This window comes from Fragaria vesca, linkage group LG6 (genome assembly GCF_000184155.1).
Source record: "Fragaria vesca subsp. vesca linkage group LG6, FraVesHawaii_1.0, whole genome shotgun sequence".
NCBI classification, from domain to species: domain Eukaryota; kingdom Viridiplantae; phylum Streptophyta; class Magnoliopsida; order Rosales; family Rosaceae; genus Fragaria; species Fragaria vesca.
In genome coordinates this window covers 24949685-24963804 of record NC_020496.1, presented here as the reverse complement: position 1 = coordinate 24963804, position 14120 = coordinate 24949685, and the positions used below count along the sequence as shown (strand labels likewise).

The window sequence follows — 14120 nt, the reverse complement described above, 5'->3', positions numbered from 1 at the left end:
CTCTCTCTCTCTCTCTCTCTCTCTCTCTCTCTCTCTCAGTCTCTCTTGCTCTTGGAACCATATTCGGAGGTTATATAGATAGAATAGTAGAATGACAAACAATAAAATCATCAAGGGAATATGAACTATAAACAAGCATCTATGTCAGATTGAACTGAAGTGGTCGGTATTAGTGAACTTGATGGTTTTCTAGTTTGGTATGCTGCAAGACCATCTAAGTTTTAGCAAGAACCCCCTTATTGTTGGTCATGGACAAATGGTTAAAAGTATTTGTTTGTCCTTTGGAATTTTAAATAGAACTTCGACTCGCTATTGCTGAAATTTTTGTGCCTATAAGTTTATCTGCCTTACTGTTGATCTAACATGTGATATTTGCTTCCTTTTGCTAGTTTATTACCTGATCGCAAGCTTAAGAGCCTCTTACAGCGGCCTGTAAATGATCTTCCTGAGACAAAAGATGGTTATTCTCTTCTGCTTCTCTGGTATTGGGAGGAATCCTTGAAACAAAGGTATATTTCTTTTTCTATTTTTCCAAATCAATCCTTCTAGGATATTTGTTTCTATCCCTAACCTGATTTATACATCTCAGGTATGAACGCTTTGTTATTGCTCTTGAGGAAGCATCAAGAGATATGTTACCTGAACTTAAAAACAAGGCATTGAAGGTTAGTGTTCATCCTGATTTTATTTGGTGCTACTTCCGGCGTAAAATCCTCGAGTAATAAATTAATAGTTGATTCCTCAAGAGCTTTCAGCCTTAGTTTTTATACTTTTCATGACCAGATACTTGTGCCTCTTCCGTAGTACCAGTGAAGTGGTTTAGGAAATAGGAAACTGTTTACAATTGAAAGCACACTATTTATGACTAGTATTAATTTTCTATATCTACGAATCAGGCTTTCAGCAAAATTTGGAATTTTAATGGTTAAACTTCTTTTCTTTTCTTATCTCTATCCTATTCTCTTGTCATCTGATACAAAGCAAGGGAATATACTAGAGATGCAGGGCCTATCTCATATCACTTTCTGAGTCATATTTGCCTGAGGAAAAATTTTAAGTTACTAGAACAAGAATTCCAAATTTCTATGCTCATAAGTTTATTTTATGCTAACATATATCCTATCTTCATAACTTCTTTCAGACTATATATGTGTTACTAAAGAGTAAATCAGAACAAGAACGAAGATTACTCTCTGCGATAGTTAATAAAGTAAGTTGGGTCTCACCTCTGAAAATGTATTGAAGATACTCTCTCCCTCTCACTACTGCTAACCTGCTTTATTGTTTTTTTTTTTTTTTTTTTGTTATTTTTTGTTCTTTTGATTACTTGCAGCTGGGAGATCCGAAAAATAAGGGTGCTTCAGATGCTGATTTTCACTTATCAAACCTTTTGCGTGACCATCCAAACATGAAGGTACTATGGTACAATAAACTAATCAAAATGCTGCCTGCTTGTGTTGCCTTGTGAAAATATTCTCTGTCTTCTGCACATCCAGCTTTTAAAGTTTGGTGCTTTCAGATATATGCATCCAGTTTGATCTCGATGATAATGACAAGAGGATTTTTATATATACCTTCGGTTATTGGTGGATCTTAGTAATTGTTTAGCATTTTTTTAGCTTTTATCATGCATATGGCATATCTATTTTTTAGCTTTTTTATATATACCTTCGGTTATTGGTGGATCTTAGTAATTGTTTTGGTGCTTTGGCATCTCATATCTGACTAAGAGCTGTCGTGATTAAACAGGCTGTGGTGATTGCTGAGGTGGACTCTTTTCTCTTTCGGCCGCATTTAAGCATACAAGCAAAATACCACGCGGTATGTCTCATCATAGACACTGCCAATAGATTAATTCATCGTTTATCATCTGTGGTACTCTTGCTATCCAGCTTTTATGGTTACATACTTCTTTTCTATCTATAACCTTTTTTTGTCTTAGATTCTAGTAGTTGTGATGGATTTCTGAGTTAGTAATACTATGAACAATGCTTTCTTGGCATAGGTTTAGGGAAATATAGGAGTTGGGATAATTTGGCTTTAGTTTTATGAAAATCTTAGGTGATGATTGGATCTTTAGCTGATGCTAAGGATTGTAGTGGACTGTTAGTCTATAACCTGTTTTTGTCTTAGATTCTAGTAGTTGTGGTGGATTTCTTAGTTAGTAATACTATAAATAATGCTGTCTTGGCATAGGTATAGTGAACTATAGGAGTTGGGATAATTTGGTTATAGTTTTATGGAAATCTTAGGGTGATGGTGGTGGATCTTTAGCTGATGCTAAGGATTGTGCTGCCTTTGTATTGCGATTAGATGTTTAAAGAGTCGGGTGCAATTCATCTTCAATGCAAGAAAAAACCAACAAAGGCTCCGGATATTGAAACCAACCATCAAAAGTGGTGACACGTGACTAGGTATAGATAGTAGAGAAATAGGTTCTTCACATTAATAGGTTCTTCACATTTGCTTGCACACAGAAGTTTCAACTGAAATGAACTTATAACAGATGTAAGTTCAAGATTTAGATATGTCAAGAGACACTTTCCTATTTGCATAGAAGATTGCATATATTTTGTGAGGTGCAACGTGTTCTGTCAATTGTCTTTCTGTCTGAAACTTGTGCCTGTATTAGATCAATTACATTCAGGAACTCCGGGATTAATAAGATGTTTTTCTTCAATTGGCTTGTAGAGAAAAGAAAATGATTGTGTTTGGTTAACAATGAAGTTTTAGTTCTTGATGAGCCATGCTTTGATTTAGATGGCATGATACAAAATTTGATCTACACTTTTACAACTGCAGGTAAACTTTTTGAGCCAAATTCAACTTAGAAATACAGGAGATGGACCAAAGGTGGCAAAAAGTTTGGTAGATGTATACTTTGCACTTTTCAAGGTATGACCGAACTATATTTACGTTTTGTTTTGAATACTCTTGCCTCTTATGGTTGCAAAACCTGAGTTTCTACATAAGCAAGTGATACTTTTTTTCCTGATCATTTCATCTGTGTTGAAGTTTTGTTGATATTTCTAATGAGAAAATTTTGATGATGCTTGAAGTATAATATTTCAATGTCTAATTTAAGGGTCTTTTAATTTTAAATTTTGGCTATAAGCCAAAATTATGAATTTGAAAACAAATATTCATGAAATACGTTTCAGGTACTGATTTCTGAGGCTGGTGGTGGTGATAAGACAGAGAAGACTGATAAAGTAGGGGGTAAAAAACCACCCGGTTCTCTTAAGGATGGCAAAGGGAAGAAATCGTCAGATACTCATGTTGAATTGGATTCACGTCTTCTATCAGCTCTATTAATGGTTGGTATATTAATTGGGTCATCATTTTTAGTTTTTAGCTTTGAGTCAAAATTGATGATATGCCACCAGCAATGTTCCTCTTGGTGCTTTCAAGCATAAATCACTGAAAGAAACTGATGAAAGAAACAAAAAAAAGCTATGCATAAACTTTAAGCATGGAAATACTGTTTTCCAATACTATTCTAACTGCTTTTCATCCCTTCTCTTGCCATCCTAACAGGGAGTCAATAGAGCATTCCCATATGTTTCAAAGAATGAGGCTGATGACCTTGTTGAGGCCCAAACGCCAACACTGTTCCATTTGGTAAACTCAAAACTTTGATGGTATTACTTGATTTTGCTATTATCTTAAGCATTGAATCTAATGTGGACTGCTATGCAGGTTCATTCTACTAACTTTAATGTTGGAGTTCAAGCACTAATGCTTCTTCATCATATCTCATCTAAGAATCAAATTGTCAGTGATAGGTTTTACCGAGCCTTGTACTCAAAACTACTGCTTCCAGCTGCCATGAATACTTCCAAGGTAAGTAAAACTGCGATTACCTGAATTCATACAGATTATGTGCTTTATTTGAGTGACTATATTATGATTTGTCTGAATGTTTGTTTAGATACAACATTACTAGAGCATATTATTTTTTTTGTCAGGGTTTAATCAGCTGCGCTGGTTCTTATTTTTCATGTTCTCTAGTTTTCAGTTGTATACCTTACTGTGCTTTCTTTTTAGGCTGAAACATTTATTGGACTCCTTCTGAGAGCAATGAAATCTGATGTCAACGTGAAGCGTACAGCTGCTTTTGCAAAACGTTTACTGCAGGTTTGTATTTCATCTATCCATCTTATTTATACGTCCCATGGGACCATAGTTCCTCAATAGATAGCTCCACATGTAGATCTAAATTCAGTCTAAAAGTATGCATCTTTGAAGTAAGCATGCAGTGTAGTATAGATGGACTGCTCTTGTTCTTCCCTTACGGGGATCTTTTACTTATCTGCTGGCTTGAACAGGTTGCCCTTCAACAGCCGCCTCAATATGCATGTGGATGCCTTTTTCTTCTTTCTGAAGTTCTTAAAGCAAGGCCACCCTTATGGTAAGTGTATGGCTAATTCAAAGATCTGTGAACTGTACTCGCAATAAGGTCATAAAAATTATCACCTCCTTGTCAATCTCAGGAACATGGTGCTCCAAAATGAGTCAGTTGATGATGACCTTGAGCATTTTGAAGATGTGATAGAAGAAACTGACAAGGAACCCAGCCCTGTCTCAGAGAAACAAGATGTCAAGCTTGTTCATAACAGTGATGAAACAAATGATACTGCCGATTCTGATCATGATTCTTCAGAAGATGACATCGAATCTCCTGCCTCGTATTCTGAGGATGAAGCTTCCGATGAAGGAGATGAGTTCCATTTTAAAAATGATTCAAAGCACTCCAAGACGGTTCCTAATAGTAGTGTGCAACAACCACAAGTAGTATCCTCTGAGAAGACCACACTACCTGGAGGCTATGATCCACGGCACAGAGAGCCCTCATACTGGTTAGTATTCTTTTATGAGCTTTTGTATCAGTGCTAGAACCTGTTCCATCACTGCTTCAGATGGAAACCGGGAAATTCCATGTCAAGTAGAAGTAGTAGAACATATGCTAATGTTCTTAAAAAAAGAGAAAGAAAATGGAGAATTAAAAGAAATCGTCTTTCCCTTGCACCCCTTTTAAATTCTCGATTTTTATTTTCTTTCAACTAACTAACAAATTTTTCTTTATGGCTAACAGCAATGCAGATCGTGTAAGCTGGTGGGAGTTGACAGTACTTGCTTCACATGTGCACCCTTCAGTTTCTACCATGGCAAAGACACTTCTCTCTGGGGCGAATATCGTCTATAATGGAAACCCACTGAATGACCTATCACTTACTGCTTTCCTAGATAAGTTTATGGAGAAAAAACCTAAGGCAAGCACATGGCATGGTGGTTCGCAAATTGAACCTGCGAAAAAGGTCTTAATTCTGAACTTAGGTGCAAAAGTACCATTTTGCTTCATTCATGCCTTCATTTATGTGGAAAATGTCTTCTTCTTTTTTTTCTTTTTTCTTTTTTTTTTTTCTCTTGAATGATTGTACCCAACCATACATGTTGGCACTGCCCAGCGCTAGAGAGCCCCTGGATATGTCATGCTGACTGAGCTTTTGTGTTCCAGCTTGACATGACCAACCGATTCATAGGGCCCGAAATCCTCTCATTGGCTGAAGAAGATGTGCCTGCAGAAGATCTTGTCTTTCACAAGTTCTACATGAATAAAATGAATACTTCGAATAAACCAAAAAAGAAGAAGAAGAAGGCAACAGCAGAAGATGAAGATGCCGCAGAGTTGTTTGATGTGGATGGTGGTGGTGATGATGAAAGTGATAACGAAGAGATTGACAATATGCTGGATTCTGCTGGTGTTGCCATGGATGCAGATGGCGACTATGATTATGATGATCTAGACCAAGTTGCCAATGACGATGACGAAGACTTGGTTGGTAACGCCAGCGATGTCAGTGATGATGATATCGACCTGCCATCTGATATTGGAGAGGGAGAAGATTTTGATGTCACTGCAAACAGTGATGAGAGTGATGATGATGATGCTATTGATATAGGAGATGCTGAGGATGAGGAGGAAGACGAAGATGAGAATGTCCATATTGAGTGTGTTCAGGGGAAAACTAAACGGAAGCGGGGGACTGCAGCATCCCCATTCGCTAGTATGGAAGAATATGAGCATCTGTTTAACGAGGACGCCCCTGCTGAGAAGGAATCTAAAAGCAAGAAGTCGAAGCCACGAAAGAAGAGAAAGTCATCTGATTGAACTAAATTTTGCGTTATTGTTTTCCAGACTTCATACATTTTCTAGCCAAGGTCGTCACAAAATTTTGTTTAAGGTTTATAGTTCATATTGTACCAGCTGTAAGGTTATAAGAACCTCTGCATCATTGTACCATCAATATTTTCAATGAAAGAAGTATGAGAAATAAACACAAACACTAAGCATTCATTCATTCAAACACACGCTCTTTGGCAAATTTTAGTTGCATACAACACAGCCGTTAATAAAAATTCGAAACAGAGAAGTGCGCCTAAGCCTGGAAAGACTAATCTATCTACATGCTGGTTACGACTTCCAACACAAAAACAGAGGCCTACAAATCCATCAAATTCCCAGCCTAGCTTCACCTTCGCACATCATCCCGGCCCTAATCGCTTCAAGAGATGTTAACTGCAACCGTTTTGGGCTTGGAAGGTGGATGCTTCTGAACAACCACAGTCAGAACTCCGTTTTCGCATTTGGCAGAGATGGCTCCAACATTCGCATTCTCAGGCAATCGAAACTTCCTCAGCATCTTCTGTGGTGCCTTCCTCTCGAGCCTAATATACTTGCATCCTTCCTCCTCTCCATCTTCGCGCTTCCTTTTCCCGTTGCTCCGAATCACCAGATTGTTCTCATCTTCAACGGTTACCTGAACAACAAAGTCTCCATCAGTACCTCAGCTAACACATCTCTATAACATCCAATTCGAAATCATATCAGTAAACAAAATACGATACCTGAATATCAGACTTGGACAAGCCAGGAACGTCCAAGTAAAAGGTGTAGTCCTTGGCAGAGTCCAATATGTCGACCGGAATGGTGGAGGCACCTTGGTTCTCTTTGGTTCCATGAGCAGCCCGAGAAGGATGCACGTAGGTGGGGATGGTCTCCGGAATATTGAGCAGGTGGCTCACTACTGCTTCCAAGTCCATAGTTGGGCAGGTGGCTCACTTTCCAAGCGCAGACTATCAGTGTGTGTGTGTGATGCTGCAATCGATGGTTTGTGTTGTTCCTGGGGAGAAAAAGGTGTGGGGATATAAGAAGGCAGGAGAAGAAAGTTCGGGAGCAATAGGAGAGGGAGAGGGAGAGGAGTAGAGAAACATCTGGAAATGTCGCGGTTAATGGAGACTCCTGATTTTACACGTGTTACTTAGATGAATTCTCTTTCGGATTGGTGTCGACGTGGGTTGGACTAGAAGTCCCCACATGTATGCGCTCAAGTCTCAAGATATGAAATGGGATGGAAAATTCTAGTATGCAGCGCGGCATACTATGCAGACAGGCCGGTGATTGGGTTTTTAGAGGCTGAATGCATTTTCAACCGTACGATTAGCATGTCATTTGAATTAATGGTACACAATTGATGACCGGCTAGACCCTTTACCCCTCTCTCCCTTCTTTCTATTTTGTGGTGTAGATTCTTCGTGCGTGTGAAATTTGAGCGGCGAGATTTGGGTATTCATACCCCATCTTCAAGTGCACAACCATCTTCTTCGTCTTTTTTTGTTTAAACATTGAACACAACCATCTTCAACTTCGCAATTCAAATATTTAGGTATAGATAAATCAAATTTGATCGAATCGATACGACGATGCCCCAATACGGATCTGCGCTCTTGATAAGGAACACAGCCAGCCAAAACTCCACAGTCCACAATCTGCTCAAGAGAGTTGCCTCCAAGACAAACTTAACCGATTCGAGATCACCGACTCAAGTGAAACTGCACTTTTGAGATATACTTAACCAATCCGAGATCACCAACTTAATCCAGCAGCAATCGAAGCTCGAACAATCACCCCTCGGAGGTTTATTATGACCTCATGTATCTCCAGAAACCGCCGGCGTCAAAGAACACAACGGAGCCAAAGCGAACACAGACACAAGAACCATCAAAACCCAACTAAATAAGGAAAAGGGAGAGGATGGTTAGAGAGAGAGGGTCCCTTGGTATTTTTGGTGGAGAAAGGGAAAGAGATGCATGGTGTGCGTTTGGAGAGGGTAAGGAAGATGAGATTTGTTTACCCTTGAGTTTAGGCCGGTATGGGTTTGGACCAGTTTGGGTTGGGGTTTGAGGTTTAAGGGTTGAGTTTATGGTTAAATGCGATTAAAGAATTTGATTTCTGTGATTGATGCAATTATATGTTTAATTTTCTTTCTTCTTTTTAAATAAAGAGTAAATTACCATTTACTACTGATTTAACATCTTTTTAGCCCAATCATATGAAAATCTATTCAGCAACTCAATTCCAATGAATTCTAAGAAAAAGACGTCAATACCCTCATCTTAATTTAACTCTCTTTCTCCTCTTTTTTCCTGATCATTAACTCTCTCTCTCTCTCTCAGAAAACTCTCCCACTCTCTTTCCTCTCTCAAACGTGAATCTGATTCCTCTCTCCGGCGAAGCACCGACGACACGAAGCACTGGCGAAGCACTGCACCGGTGACGGAGATTTGGTGCCTCCACCGCACCACACCAAATCTCCTTCGCCTGCGACGCCGCACCAAATCACCTCCGCCTGCGACGCCTTCTAATCCTTCCTCCACTGCACCACATCTCCTCCGCCTACGACGCCGCACCAGATCAGATCTCCTTCCCTAGCGATCAAGTCCGCCTCGTTCTACCACATACAAGACCGGTGTCAAATGGCACGAGCTTCGGACGTTCGACCTCGCTTCATCATGCTTCAAGAGAGCCACCGATTTGCTCTCGAAGATCGGAATCGACACAATCTCCGCCGCTGGCGAGAAGAAGCTGTTTCTGGATTTAAGCATCGGGAGGTCAAAAACCGCCTAGGAGGTATCGGACCGGAATCTAGCGGTGGCGCTACTAAACCGGGCCAAGAGCAGAGACGGCCGGGACGGCTGGAGCAGAGACGGCAAAGGGAGTGTTCTTAGGGCAACGGTGCCACGTCAGCGCAAGCGCAGCCGTAAGGGTTTCTCACAGGGTTCTTGGGGAGAGTTGCAGTGAGGGATCAAAAGTGAGGGCTAAGGTGGTTTCGGAGCTTGTATCTGATGACAGAGTGGTGGCGGTGAAAATATTGTTTTGCAAGTTTACTACCCCCAAGAAAAGTTTACTGGGGGTAGTAAACTTTAGTTTATCGAATCTAAATTGTTCTTCCTCTGTTTTAGTATGTATTATGGCCTTGAAAATATTGTTTTGCAAGTTTACTACCCCCAGTAAAAGTTTACTGGGGGTAGTAAAATTTAGTTTTTCGAATCTAAATTGTTCTTCCTCTGTTTTAGTATGTATTATGGCCTTGAAAATACTTGTTTGCAAGTTTTACCTACCCCCAGTAAAAGTTTACTAGGGGTAGTAAATTTTATTTTTTGTCATCTAAGTTGATTTTTCTCCGTTTTAATGTGTACTTATGACCTTGGAAATATTGTTTTGCAAGCTTACTACCCCCAATATAAGTTTACTGGGGGTAATAAATTTTATTTTTTCGCATCTAAGTTGTTCTTCCTCTGTTTTAGTGTGTATTATGGCATTGAAAATATTTTTTTGCAAGTTTACTACCCCTAATAAAAGTTTACTGGGGGTAGTAAACTTTAGTTTTTCGAATCTAAATTGTTCTTCCTATGTTTTAGTGTGTATTATGGTCTTGAAAATACTGTTTTGCAAGTTTACTACCCCCAGTAAAAGTTTACTAGGGGTAGTAAATTTTATTTTTTCACATCTAAGTTGATTTTTCTCCGTTTTAATGTGTACTTATAGCCTTGGATATATTATTTTGCAAGATTACTACCCCCAGTAAGATGTTTACTATGGGTGGTAAACTTTATTTTTTTGCATATATGTTGATTTTTTCTCTCCTTTAAGGTATATAATGGTCATAGGAAAACTGTATTACAAGTTTACTACCCCTAGCAGAAGTTTACTAGGGGTAGTAAACTTTATTTTTCTGCATCTAAGTTTATTTTTCACTGTTTTAAGGTGTATAATGGTCATGGAGAAACTTTATTTTGAGTTTACTACCCCTAGTAAACTTTTCATACTTGGGTTAAGATCACGTAAATTTCGATGACATTTAAAAAAATCCAGTGAGATTTCCAGAAAATTCCGACCACCGGATGCCGGCAATTTTCCGGCCGTCAGAAAATTCCGGTGACCGGATTCCGGCGGCCGGAGTTCGGAGTCCGGCGACCGGAATGCGGCCGCCGGTGACTGGCGCCGGAGCCCGGTGTGCTTCCGGCAAAGTCTTCCCTCCAACTTTTTCACTTTTTCTCTTTAAGTAAAAGCTAAGGGTAAAAAAGTCTTTAAAAATATAATTTTATTATATTTTAATAAAGATTTGTGTATTTGGGCTTAAAATAAATACCTTGTATTTAAATGGGCTAATAAAAAAGATTATCATTGAAATGGGGTTTGACTTTTTCTATTTTGTGCAAATGGTCTTTTTCCCTTAAATAAACTAGCCTACCCGTCCATCTGCACGGGGATCAAAAAATGGAAGAAAGTGTACTTGAACTGCTCCACTTTATGTGGGATGAATCTGTTAATCCTATCATTTTGTAGATAACTGCTCCCCAAAAAGTGGGATAAAACTACCACATATTTTTTTTTTCTTCTTATTTCAGTGGTGTTTTACGGTTAAACCCATAGTAACTATTATTTTTATTGTTTGAGAATTTTCTGCTACCTTGGTTTTTTAGCCAATTGAAAAAAAAAGCTTCACCAAAGACACCAAAGCCTGGCTTTCTAATAGTAAAGATATCTAGTAATTTGAAAATTTTCTCAAATAAATTTTGTAGCTTTAAAAATAAAATGTTGTAGAAAATCATTCAAAAAAGTAAAATGTGTCGGGTGGACAAAATATGTTGTTTGTGACATGCCACGTTTGTTCTTTTGCACTTTAAAATAATTTTTGCAAACTAAAATTTCTCCAAATAACATAACAAATGGTTTGCATATTTGAAAAAATCTCTAAAATTTACTACTTTTTCACACGGTTTGTGTTTCACAATGGTGCAAAATCCACCTATTTTTTAGAATGTTTAGATATTTATCCGCGCGGTCAACCCTGATTCAACGTCACTAACGCTCTTACCTACCATTAATTAAATGACTTATTTTGGTCTATTCTTCCAGTCACACACTCTATGTAAAAATTTAAAGAGTTTTATCACCCGATGATAGGGCTTCTCATAGGGAAGATTAAGCGTAAAAAGGTTGACCGCTTTTATCGGGACCAAGAGATTACCCGAAATATGTGATTTTTCAACCATAGTTGTATTTAACTATACCGATCACATCCTATTCACGATATTTTTTTAAAATTTTGCTTCCTATGTATAGTTGGTTCATAAAGTTGTACACTTCCATAAAACCTACTAAACAAGTTATACCACCTTAGTAGACACATTGTGATTCCAATGACTAAAATTCACAAAATGAAGATCTGACCGTCTAATATGATCATTGTAGTGAAACATGGCTATGATATAAAATTCAATTGGATCCAGTAACGTTTGGGGCTCGATTGAAGCGGTCAACCCTAATACATCGTTGCTTATCACACGGAAACACTCTTACCTACCTCTCCGTGATCTAGTTTGGTCGATTCTTCCAAACATTAAACTCTCTCATAGATGAGACATAACCACCCATGTAAAAATTTAGAGAGTTTTACCTCCCGACGATAGGGCTCCCCATAAGGAAGATTAAGTGTAAAAAGGGTTGACCGCTTTTATCAGGGCCGAGACGTTACCCGAAATATGTGATTTTTCAACCATAGCCGTATTTAACCATACCGATCACATCCTATTTCACGAAATTTTTTTAAATTTTGCTTCTTATGTATAGCTGGTTCACAGAGTTGTACACTTTCATAAAACCTACTAAATAAGTTATACCACATTAGTAGACATGTTGTGATTCCATTGAGTAAAATTCACAAAATAAAAATCGGACCATTTGATATGTTCATTGTAGTGAAATATGACCATCGTAAAAAATTCAATTAGATCCGGCAATATTCGGGGCTCGATCAAAATGGTCAACCGTTTGTAGTCGTGTTATTTAAAATATCCAACTTCAAAATTTCAGTTTCCCGCGTTCGCCTCTTGTTTTGCAATTTCAATTCCCTTACGAAATTTCCAACTTCCCTCCAATTCATAGGTATCAGATTCAATTCACTCCTGATTTCATCAACTCTTTCTCTCTCTTCCTTCTCTCCTCTCTCTGAAATCCTTCACCCGCCACTGCTTTTCCTCCTCCTCCATCGATATCTTTACCGTCAGCCAATATATTTGTGTGTAACTAGTTGGAGTTTGAGGGTTTGGATACTTGGTATCTCAGCCTCTCGAAAGTCGAAACTGAGCTAGCCCACAAGGTGAATGGATCTCTATTTTGCATTTAATTGAAAATGCACAGATCGATATTTTGCATTCAATTTGTTGAAGTTGAAGTCTTTGTTGCTTTTATGCCAATTTGATGTTTTCAGTTGTGTTTTCTGATCGTTTTCTTTTTCGGTACTTACAATATCTGCGTTGATGTGAATTTCTAGGTATGTATATGAAGCAAAGGAATTACAGAACACCAATTTCTACCGAAAGCTACATCCCGGAAATTGTTCGACATAATGCTTGAGAGAGAAAGCATTATGTGTGTCATTCCATTGTACGTATTGTATTTGCTTACGTGTTATTCTTGGCTCGCAGATTCCTAAAACAACGGATGATGGTAGGTGGGTTCAAACTAACTACATTTTAATGCAAATTGAGGAGAAAATATTTGGTTTGTTCCAAGGAAGAAGGTTGTCTTCAGTAAGTCAGATGATGTTATAACAGCTGCAGAGAAGTACATTGAAGAGAATGGTGCTGAAGCATTTGAGAAGCTCATCCATAGGGTATGTCCATTGTCTACTTATCAAGTATTTGCAATGCATGCAGTTTTTAACAATGCCCGCTTTACGACTATCAACTTTTACTTTGTTTTGTGTTGTGGTGTCATTTTAGTTCCTGGTGGAGTAAAAAGAGATGTTATACCACTTATATGTGATCCTTTCATGGCCTCTACTTAGGTTTGCTTTGTGCGTTCGTTTTTGTTTGTTTAAAGGAAACTCAACGATCTTGAGGGAATATGTAATTAAACGAGGTTTGATGTTATTTTGTTGATTAGAGTTTAACTCGGCAAATTGCCCGCGCGGGAAAAATCGTATGTGATTCATTGATCGTTGAACATTTGTAATAGCAGTCTATTTACATGGACTGCAAGAAATAGATGTAGGCTGCTGCCCTGCAATACCCAATGTAGGTGCACTGCATTATCATTGTGACAAAGAATAGTTCAAACCATCACTTCTTGCTGGTGCACTGCTGCTAAAGAGTGATAATCTTTACTAAAAATGTGTATACCTGCAGAAGCTATCATAAAAGCCACAAAAGTAAGAGTTGTCCATCAACATTAGTCCTTTTTCATTTTCTCCAACTGGTTGTTCATTGGTAAAGATGATGATGCTACTTCTCTTTCTCTTGTTTGTTATTATAAAGAAGGTGAACAAAAGTTGAATGAACAATGAACAATGGTGTTGCTCAATTGGGAAGGAGACAGTACATGAGTGATACTACTTGCTTGATACGTGTGAAATGGAGCAATCTAACACTAATCAATTGTTATCTGAATTACAATGATGATTTTATGTTGCCAGCTTGCAAAAATTCAGCTTCTTCATAACACAATAAGAAGTTAGACATTACAATACAATGGAGTGCAGCAAGCTCTGAGAACATTTTGAAAATGGAAAAGATATAGTATCTATCAGGTAAATAATGTATTATAGCAAGACTGAAAGAAAGCATGATCAAGATAACTATACCTTCTTGTTCTTCCTTTATCAGTAAATAAGCAACCCGGAAACGACACTCCTGCATGACCAAAATGTGGGGGTTTGTCATCACCACAAATTGGCCAGCATAACTGGTCTGTAATAATTTCTTGATACCTG

The 14120-nt window shown here is 38.2% G+C and overlaps 2 protein-coding genes across 2 annotated transcripts in view; one reads left to right on the top strand and one right to left on the bottom strand.

The window, feature by feature from the left end:
• LOC101311300 (CCAAT/enhancer-binding protein zeta-like) overlaps positions 1-6342 on the top strand; it is a 7198-nt gene extending 856 nt beyond the window's left edge. The window contains exons 3-16 of the mRNA XM_004303683.1: positions 390-509; positions 590-665; positions 1142-1210; positions 1334-1414; positions 1750-1821; positions 2803-2895; positions 3162-3317; positions 3538-3621; positions 3700-3843; positions 4048-4137; positions 4329-4411; positions 4494-4859; positions 5096-5318; positions 5519-6342. Coding sequence (XP_004303731.1) covers positions 390-509; positions 590-665; positions 1142-1210; positions 1334-1414; positions 1750-1821; positions 2803-2895; positions 3162-3317; positions 3538-3621; positions 3700-3843; positions 4048-4137; positions 4329-4411; positions 4494-4859; positions 5096-5318; positions 5519-6172 — 2311 coding nt within the window. The 3' untranslated portion in view covers positions 6173-6342. The remainder of the gene's footprint in view (positions 1-389; positions 510-589; positions 666-1141; positions 1211-1333; positions 1415-1749; positions 1822-2802; positions 2896-3161; positions 3318-3537; positions 3622-3699; positions 3844-4047; positions 4138-4328; positions 4412-4493; positions 4860-5095; positions 5319-5518) is intronic.
• LOC101311592 (17.4 kDa class III heat shock protein-like) lies at positions 6299-7196 on the bottom strand. The gene is made up of 2 exons (XM_004303684.1): positions 6910-7196; positions 6299-6821 (listed from the first exon to the last, which is right to left on the bottom strand). The coding sequence occupies exons 1-2, from the start codon at positions 7102-7104 to the stop codon at positions 6567-6569; spliced, it is 450 nt and encodes a 149-aa protein (XP_004303732.1). The 5' UTR covers positions 7105-7196; the 3' UTR covers positions 6299-6566.
• Positions 7197-14120: the final 6924 nt, after the last annotated feature.